Source organism: Helianthus annuus, chromosome 11, assembly GCF_002127325.2.
Source record: "Helianthus annuus cultivar XRQ/B chromosome 11, HanXRQr2.0-SUNRISE, whole genome shotgun sequence".
NCBI lineage: Eukaryota > Viridiplantae > Streptophyta > Magnoliopsida > Asterales > Asteraceae > Helianthus > Helianthus annuus.
The window spans coordinates 114,397,500-114,408,333 of record NC_035443.2 but is presented as its reverse complement, the minus strand read 5'-3'; the positions used below and the strand labels follow the sequence as shown (position 1 = coordinate 114,408,333).

Sequence of the window (10,834 nt, the reverse complement as noted above, 5' to 3'; positions counted from 1 at the left end):
AGTTTAAAGACGTTTAGATTTTCTAACGGGCATGTTAGAAAAGATTATTATTACAAATAATTGTTAAACGAGCGTGTTTGAAACAATTATTTTGGATAATAAGAAATCTTGAAATGGTTTCGTATTTTTTTATTTCTAATGAGCGTATTAGAAATAGTTTTTTATAAACTTCAAAACAAAAATTGTAATAAGTTATTTCTAATGAGCGTGTTAGAAATGATTTAACGACTTTGGCAATTTTTAATATTTCTAACGAGCGGGTTAGAAAACGTTTATTTTATATATGCCAAAAACGGCTTATGGCAATAAATGATCGTTTAATTCTAACAAGTGTGTTAGAATTTTATAGAATAATAAGGTTTAATATCATCTATTATATCTAATGAGCGTGTTAGATACGATGATTTTGTAAACCGAACTACTTAAAAGACGATCAGATTTTCTAACGAGTGTGTTAGAAAAGATTTTTGTTGCAAATAATTATTAACAAGTGAGTTGGAAACAATTTATGGATAATAATTAACCTTGTAACGGTTTCGTCTGAACCTTTAAATTTCTAACAAATAAGTTAGAAACGGTTTTTTACATAAATGTTAAAACGGTTTCGTATTTATTTATTTCTAATAAGCGTATTAGAAATAGTTTATATTTTTTTTATAAACTTCGAAACAAATTCTGTATTCGTTTACTTCTAACGAGCGTGTTAGAAACCTTTTAACGATTTGCAATCGTTAATTTCTAACGAGCGGGTTAGAACCGGGTTAACCATGATAAATTATTTAACATGATTTGTATCCGGTTTATATATTTTCTAACGAGCGTGTTAGAAAAGGTTTGTGTTTATCTCTAACGAGCGTGTTAGAAAACGTACATTTAAATAAACCAAAAGTGAATATATATATATATATATATATTCATTTTATTTCTAACGAGCGCGTTAGAAGCGGTTTACTTTATAAAAAAAACCGAATATTTTGAATGTTAGATAAACATTTAAATTCTAATTAGCATATTAGAATTGGTTATCATACAAACCACTCATTTTTAACGATCGGTAATCGTTATTATCTAACAGCGGTTAGAAATGGTTTAAATATGATAAACCAACTATTAAAACGACGTGTATTCGTTTTATTTTTCAAACGAGCGAGTTTGAAATTGTTTTATTTAATAAACTATAAGGTTTATTGTTTTGATTTTTAATCAAAACATAAATATATAGTTTATTTTTAAAACACTTGCAAAACGAGAAATGTTTTGAACGAATAAAACATGTCTTTGCGAATTATAAGTGATTCGATATACTTCCATGAGAAGTATAACGTCTTGAACCATATAATAGTCTCTGAAAGACTATTTAGTGAAAAACAACTCGATGTTGTTATAGACATAACAAGTTGCTTAACTACTTGCGAGTAGTTAATTGTAAACAACTTTATATTTTTGGACAACTTGTGATTATTCAAGTTTAGAGTTCCAAGATGAGGGAGTACCTCAAAACATGACACCGAACGAAATAATTGCGTTTATTTCGGTCAAAAGTGTTGAAGATAATAACACTTTGGCATTTAATGTTTAGATATCTTTAGTGTATCCGTTTTATTTTTGTCCACTTTTAATTTATTATAAATGGTAGACTATTGTTTGGGTTTATTTAACATAAACAAATGGTTTAATTATAATAAAAGATAAATATTTATTTTGGACTACCAATAATTTGTCAAAAGGATACACATTTTGGTACAAAGTGTAAAAAGTAATTTACACAAACACAACGAGCGGGTTGTGATCATGACTTATGTAATAAGTCACAAATCAAACATCAAATGCATAACGGCGTCGTAAGAAACGTGGTAAATGGTTTGAGATGAAATGCACGAAAACGAAATATATCATCTAATGTTGAGAGCATCAACATGGAAATGCACATGTGAGTTTTTCATAGAATATAACATATGAAAGAAATATATGTTATTATTGTAAATGATTTTAATAAATTTAGAAAATTTATTAATGGAAATTTACAATAGTGATGGACTTGTAGATGTTTCTACCACCATCAATGTTGTTTAAACTATGTGGAGGCTTGGTTCTCAATTTGGGAGATCCCAATACATGGTATTAAACGAAACAACAACGTAAATGTATATATCACTATAGGCATATGTGAATGCTTTGTTGTTGAGAGTCAATCTAATTGGCTATATCTCAAGACTCAAGTGATTTTATACAAAGATTTTTCATCAAAGTGACTTGTATTAAGACTTATGTTTAAGTCTTTAGGAAGTCAATGGTGAAGCCTTGGAGATAAAAAGGCAAACGAGTTATGATCCTAATGGATGGAGTTAACTATGGTTTTGAGGCCTCATAAAACGGATGGTTTTGGAATGGTGAAATAAAATTCCATTATTGTGTCTAAACTAAGAAAAGAATGTTTGGAAGAGATAGTGCGTTATCTCTTAAGGCTGTGAAGAATCAGAATGATGCATCTTCTGTTCACATGCTAAAGTATTGTGGTCTAAAGCATGCTAGACTAATACTTGTTAATTTATATGCTCGACGGAGATTAAATTAACTTTAAACATTCAAAATATGTGATGACACAAGAATGAATTTTGTGCTAAAACAAAACTGTAAAGATAACCTCATTTTAGTCCTAAATGATACTTAATTAAAATGCAAGCAATGTGGGGGGAGGAACCATTTAAGAAACAAACCCTTTAGGGTATGAAGAAATGGTAGTTGAGAAGTTTTCTCAAACTCGAAATGAAAGGGAGAACCTTTCATCACCCCATTTGGATGTTATCCAATTACACTTAAATGTGGGGGTGGCTTGCATTTGAATGTGGAAATGAGAGTTGAGAAGTTTTCTCAAACTCGAAATGAAAGGGAGAACCTTTCATCGCCCCATTTGGATGATATCCAATTACACTTAAATGTGGGGGTGACTTGCATATATTGCAAACACATGACCAAGTGGAGTACACAATGGTTATATGGAGTCAATCGAGTAGATTGGACTCGAATTCCAATTGGTTAGATTCAAAATCTAGTAAGATGTCAGTCATGACAAAGGCATGGTGAAAACGTGTCCAGCCATGAATTGAGTTTCATGTCATTCTAAGACAAGGTACATAACTGGATCCAGGTTGAGATCACGAGTTATAAGTCTTATGAATTGACTAAAAGGCAAAAGTGACTAGTGAGTCAAGAACACGTTAGAACAACTGATCGCAATTTAAATTATCGAAGTCAAAGATAATTTTGGATCCAACAACCAGTGGGTTGATAAGAGATCAGGTTGTGGAATGGGACTAAAGCCATGGAAAAAGGGACATGAGGGAAACCTAACCTAGTTGACTGGAGATCCCAAGATCTAGGTTCAATAGGCCAACTTAATCATGAACCGAAGGGTAGTCACTGTGGGGGCGTAGCTAATATATATGTTATATATGAGCTAGTTTATATGTTTCATATATCCCCCTAAAACTATAAAAGGGTGTTTAAATACGTCCTAGTCCATTCCTATAATATTCAGTGACATTGTTGTGAGGTTAAGCATAATATGTGGTTTTATGATTTGTGTAAATCATATAGTAAACCATAATGCTTTTAATGATTTAAAGGGAAATCACCTATGTTGGAGAGAAGTGTGGTCGCTTCGAATGGAATTAGGGCATAATTCCTAGAGCTCCCGCAGAACCAGGAAAGTGTTCCATGACCATTATAGGACACGCTAGTGAGGGGATGGCCCGGCTAGGGAAAGTATTGTGTGAATGTATATTGTCGCTTACACAAATGGGGGGTTGTTCAAGGACATCACGTCTACAAAACCCTAGTAGGCTAAGTATGCTTCACAAAGGAAGGTTCAAAGGCAAAACCTACCTATCCTGCAATACTCGACTGTCGAGGTTTTATCGGGGAATTTTTTGGGTGTTTTCATCGATCTCCATTCATGTGGGGGATTGTTGGAAATTTAGTGAAAATGAGTTTTTCACTAAATATTTTGGACATGAATAATATTTATATATGTGTTGTATAAATAATTATTTATGGGTTTGTGTTCAAACTATGTCCAAATAGAGCTAAGATGAATGAGATATCGAAGCTTGAAGTTGTATGTTTGGAACAAACAAAGATGAGAAAATTGGATTGAGATTTGTCATCTTGTCCCACATAGGTGGAATGACAAAACTTAAAGTGGTATATAAGGAGGAGCACTCCTTGAAGGCAAACACTAGCGGGGACCAAAGGGTGCACCGCACCTGCACATATGCGCGCGTGATGTGGGCTATAAGCCCAATGTGGTGCGTTTTGAACTTCGCATGCCGCCTTTGTATTTTTGCCCATGAGCGCGTGGTCAGATACATGGCGGGTCCGCTTATAGCGCACCCTTGGGTGACGTAGGTGGATGCCTTGGCATGGCGCATGGCGCACGTCATTGGCTATGGCGAAGACTGCAAGTGGCGCACGAATATGGATGGCACATAACCAGGTGGCGTCCTGGTATGCGTAGTGGCATCCAATTAGCGCGTGGTGCAAAAAGGTGTGTCTCCGCGGAAGCGCAGTACAGACTCAACTAAGGCGCGCCTGCATGCGCACTCGACCGGTCAAACCAGTCTACTTACTAGAGAGTTATTGTTAGACGGTTTCCATTAGTGCCATAAGTTGAATGGCGGTTTCTTTTTCTACCACTTAATATCCATTAAGTTAGTGTTTAAACCCTTTTTTATTACAAGATTAATTATCTTGTTAATAACAAGATTAATTATCTTGTTAATTACTTGATTAATGATCTTGTTTATGACAATCATTAAGAGGGTTGAATGAGTCTATACATCTTATTATAAAATGAATATTGTTTATTCATTTGAAAAAGAGAAGGAAAATAGACAACAAATTCATCTTTGTTCCATGGAAATTTAGAGAATAGATTTCTCTAAATTGTGTTAAACAACTTAAATTTTCCACTAGATTAGAACACCATTATACCCGGTGTAATCTTGGGCGTGAGTGCCATCTCCGGCAGTACACATACTGTTCCGGTTGTTGTACCCTGGGAGACAGACCGTCTGAGAGGAGGCGCGAAATCTGTTTTAAGGGAAGCGTGTCGAACACGTGCCTCAACCAAAAGCGTCAACCATATTTTGCTTGTCTTGCAGCGGAATTTCGTACAAGAAGGTGCGGTTGCAGTTCTTCTAAAGACATCGACTTGGATCAAGATTGGTACAATTATATTGTATTTTATATTTGTTTATTTAGTTTTTGTAACCGGTATTGTACTAGTCGAATTTCCCACAAATAATGAGAGTCTCGTTATTATTTATTATTTATTTTATAATATATTTTAATAAAAGTGAACCTAGTTCCTACACCTGATTCAAATATTAGAAACCCGCACTAAAATGCGTTAATCAAATTTTGTTCAAACTGAATTATGAACTTTTCGAGATCAATTAGAATAATGAACACCCTGTTGTTGATTATGACATTCTGAAACGTTTATTGATGAGATCTTCGACAACTATGAAGACATTAAAAGGCTAGTCCAGGGTGTCATCGGGTATTGTTATGATTCAGACAAGGTTGATATCAATGGAGCTTTCCTAAACTTAGTCTGATTTACCAATCTCATTGTTGGAACCCGGACGACCAGAGCTCATGTACTATGCCTTGTATGCTTGGCAATGTCCGAGATGATATGGTTCGACATCCAGAGCTGTTGTAATCCTGGTATATGCAAAGTGGTTGGTGAATCTATTGCCACATCGCCTGGTATGTTTCATGGTGCTAAATTGTTATATCCCGAGTATGTTCAACTCTTTATAAAGTTGGCTGATGTTTGGAGTGTAAACGAGGCGGGGTAATCATGTGCTACTCGAGATCAACTTAAAGCTCGAATCCACCAGTGCTTAAATGATCTTGATATGGAGCTCAAGCATGTATTGGGTTTAATTTAATAAATGAGCTCAAGTCTACTTTTATTTATCAAGCTTAATTAGGAATTTTGAGCTAAAACGACCTTTTTTTCATATAGTTTTTATTTAATGTATTACATACATATTTGCACAATATATATTATAAACTTATGATACAAATATATTGAATTAATATATATACTTTTAAATATTATAATTTTATAAATATAAATATATCACAAAAAACTATAAATGTATAAAAGTAGTTAATGAATAATCAATAACACGAGCTTAAACTTGAAAAACATTCATGGGTTGAGTTGAAGCATTAATAATAGAGCTCGAAACGAGTTGGGTTTTAGCTTAGATGAGCTCAACTCGAATGTTTACCTTCCGTGACAATATTGTGTCTAGTTGTTGGGTACAAAAACTATATATACCCAGTGGCGGAGCCAAAAGCTTTTTCTTATGGTGTCATTTTTTATGGATACCCTGGTTTATAGTAACCCAGAGTCGAACTTTTTAGATCTATTCGGATCTAGTCGGGTCGAATCATATAATAAAAGCAAATATCACAGTAAAAGTACAATGTTAATGAATAAAAACACATAATAAAATTACAAAGTCATTTGGAAAATATATAAAAAAAACATTTAATAGTTGCTCTGTACGTATTTTCATGTTTTGAAAACGATTCATAATGTTTTCAACCAGTATTCGAGAATGCGCTTTGCGGCGGGTCGTAGGATGTTGATGGTGAAGATTGGAGCCCACGCTTCGCGGAGAGGTCATAGAGGTTAATGGTGAGGATGTATATATTTCATGACAATAAAATTAAGCAATCAACACAGTTAAGTAAACAATTTAGAGTTAAAAGCTCCATTTAACTATAATAAGGTAAATAAAAAACGATAATATTTGTGATCTTGTATATTTTATATTGAAGGGTTAAAAAGCAACATGATTAAATAACCATGTCTAGAGTTAAAAGTTAACTTTAATTATAATATGTAAACAAAAAAAAAAAAAAAAAAAAAAAAAAAACTAAACCTACAAAAAGGATAAAAGAACAGATATTTGTTAAAAAAGAAAAAAAATAAGTTTATTAAATTTATTAAACTTTAAGGACCGTATGATAACTCTATTAAAGTCTGGGGGTTGAAACATAAATTGCTTATAAAAAATATAATTATTATTAAGCTTACCTATGGTAAATCTATTAGAGTTTAAGGGTATATGTAAATCGTTTATCAAAAAATTATTATAGTTTAGAGGTTGTGTGCAACTTTATTAATGTTTAGGCTTAGAAACGTAAATTAATTATAAAAAATACAATAATATTATAGCCTTATAATTATGAATTGAACTATTAAATGACCAAACATAGATTTATTACTATTCATGTTTTGACTTGTTATAGTGTAGAATGGCAATTTGCAAAAAAAAAAAAAAAAAAAAAAAGAAACCTCTTTTTTCATTATAACAAACAAGTGCAAGCATCATTTAGATGACCATCAAACATCTGGTTCTTGTTAAGTTAAACAATTGAAACAAAACCAATTAGCAATGGGCCTATAATGCTTACTAGATTAGAAAAAAATAAATTAAGTATGGATCTCTAAAGTATACTAATTAAATTCAAGTAACTTGGCTTAATTTTTGAACTATAAATTTGTTTATTATCTAATTCTTTTAGAAGAAAACAAAATAATGGTGTTGTTTGTAAAATGACAATGGTGTCGCTCGTAAAAAACAATGGTGTCGCTCGAATTTTTCCCATTATATATTGTATTCGCTATACGAAATTCAATGGTGTCGGGCGACACCGTTGTTCAAAGTGTGGCTCCACAACTGTATACCTACCTATCTTTTTTTATGTAACTGGTGATTTTGGACTTATATTGTGCAAAACTTGTTTTCATACGGTATAGGGTATCGTGCTATGATTCTCTTTTCTGTGGAATATATTTGGTGAATAAGAGTTTGTGAGGAGTTCATTTTTTTATGCTTGATGTGATAGGTTTGAAATTTGGTTTCCTAGCCAAGAAGCAAACTAAATCAACTTTCCTAATTGATTGTTATGACGAAAAGACTTGGTGGGAAATATCTAGTCTTCACATATGAATTATACATTAAATATTTCTTTTATTTTACAGTTTGATAATTTGATATAGGTTTAAAACATTTTGTTTGACCCTAACCTATTTTGTTTTAACCTTAACCTGAGTATTTTGTTGACTTGATCCATATATTATAGATACAAGTCAAAACTAACGACAAACAAGACAGTATAACAACGAAATATATCTTTGCTACATCAAAAACCCCACTCATTCGAAAAAGAACAAGCACTTCTTCTTACAACACCCGTTATAGGGCCCGCCGATAAAAAGAAAACAGCATCAACCATAGATTGCCCATTACGCCATAATAACCTTAGCGAAAAACCTTTTACTTGTCGGACACCCAAATCCAACTCCATGTATACTCATATCACCATACAACTTACCATATAAAGCAAATTACACCAATAATTGTATCAACAAATGCATTATCAAACAAAAAGTAGTGATCAACAATATCTCTTATTTCAATAGTCCAACGTATAACATAACATAACAACTAATTAATAAAGAAAAAACCCCAAAATATAGTATCCCTATGAAAAAAAAAATGATTCATCATCATCATTCACCCTAAATTATTCTTGTAATGACAAGTCTGATTCGAAACACTTCTACTTCCAATATCAATATTCACATCACAAGTCGACGTAGAAGTAACATGAACATTAAAAAACACCACACGAGCTTTAGCTTTAATTCTTGTATAAGTCGAAAACGGCAAATTACCTCCAAGAACATCCCTATATATCCCAGAATCCGTAAGCAAGCGATCAGCAAAAAGAACAACCGTAAGATTCAAGCGCTCAATACCATCCGCTCCAATTTTCCCCGCGGGTATGGGAACATCACCAAGATCTCTCCCTTTGTACCGGAGAATAGCCGAGCTGGGCTGGTACTTGATACTGACTTTGTTAGGATTCTTAATTGTCAGGTCTAAAGCGAGTGAAAGGTTTAAGGATATTTTAGGTGGTAATGGAGTTATGTTTACGTCCAAGTCGTCTAGCGCCACTGAATTCACTGTTAGGACTGGTTTTTTAGCTTTGAAGACGGTTAAGGATAAGATGAGTAGTATTAATGCGATCATGAGGATTACTGCGAGTATTGATGAGCAGATGATGATGCATCTCCGGCGTTTGAGTTTTTTCTGGTCGCCGGTGGTGGGAACGGTGGCGGATCTGAGTGGTAGTTCGTCTTTCTTTTCGATGTCCATTGAAGGTTGAGTAGAAATTGGGGATGGAGTATTAAATGGTATTGTGGAAATGCTTTACCGTTGGGAGACTTTAAATCACTTCTTTTGTTCAATAAACAAATATATAGATTTGAACTTATTAAATTAATAAACTAGTATTAATCCCATCGTGTTGCGGTGGAGGCATAAAACCGTGACAAATAGCACAAATACAACACCACTGTTAGTGAGGGCCAACACTGAAGTTACGACATGTTAATGTAGAGAAATTAGACCGAAACGTAAAATATATAAAATAAAAAGTAAGTCGATTTACAACCCGCGCGTTGCGAGGAACTTGTCAAATGTGAAATGAATAGATGACATAAAAACGTTGAACTACACACGCACGTTGCGTCATGTTAACTCGCAAAAATTAGAACGAAGTGTAAAACAAAACGTAAGAACATTGAACGACACACGAACTATGTGTCGTGTTAATTCGCAAAATTTAGAATAAAACGTAACATAAATTTTGCCAAATATAAAAAGTATAGGGAACTAGTGTTGAAAGTAAAAAAAAATTGAAAGGTTAAATTGAAAAATATGAAAACATTTGGGTTAAAAGTAGAATATCAAGTAGTTTGGAGTTAAAAATGTAATATCAAATTTTTCTTTTCGAAAATCTCCCTAAGCATATGGTACAACACCTCTATGCACCAAAACGTTACTAATTTATAGTTGATAAAAAATAAATAAATAAGTAAAGGTTGTGACGTGTGTCACGATTTGGTTGTGGCGTATGTCACAGTTTTATAAGCGTAAGATTCTTTTTTTTTCCGATTACCTTATTTCATCTATTCACATCTTATTAACTAATTTAAATAATTTAATTATAATTAAAATATAGTTTTTAATTTCCAAATCTTTATTACAAAATATGTATTCAATACGTATAATACAAGGTTTTTAATATAGTTTATAAATATATAATGTGTTATATGAAGTGCAAGATATCTTTCATTGCAAAATATCCTGAGAATATGAAGGAACTAATCGCCAAATTCCAAAGTGTGACCCTAAATCATGTCCATGGAAGTGGTAATCAAATCGCAGATGCTTTAAGCAAGCTGGTCGTCGTCGGGCAAGAAAAAGAAGTGAGTATCGAGGCCCTTCGATCCCCATCCATAAATCAAGTGGAAGTTCATTTCGTCACGACCGTCGAAGAATTATAGATGGCATTAATTCTAAAATAAACCATTCACAATCAACTTTTAGAAGCTAAGGGAAGAGCTCTACAATACGAAAATACACACGTATCCTAGATCGGTGGTAGCCAGGATCACACACGCTGGATAATACATGACCGACATACACATGGCAGCATTTGAAGAAGTTTGAAAATCCCACAGTTACAAGAAGTATGTGCCACAAACATCATGGCCTAAAGACAATCTGTTCTCCGTCACCGCCGCTTGGCCATTTCAAAAGTGGTCGTCAATATAGTTGGCCCCTTCCTTGCGGCTCTCGGATACCAAAGTTCCTTTATCTGGCTATTGAATACTTTACAAAGTGGGTGAAAGACAAACCAGTGTCAATCTATATCAGCTGCCAATACCTAG

The 10,834-nt window shown here is 33.3% G+C and overlaps 1 protein-coding gene across 1 annotated transcript; it reads right to left on the bottom strand.

Annotated features, from left to right (window-relative positions):
- Positions 1-8,472: 8,472 nt before the first annotated feature.
- On the bottom strand, positions 8,473-9,334 carry LOC110890892. The gene has a single exon (XM_022138538.2). The coding sequence runs from the start codon at positions 9,252-9,254 to the stop codon at positions 8,610-8,612; it is 645 nt and encodes a 214-aa protein (XP_021994230.1). The 5' UTR covers positions 9,255-9,334; the 3' UTR covers positions 8,473-8,609.
- Positions 9,335-10,834: the final 1,500 nt, after the last annotated feature.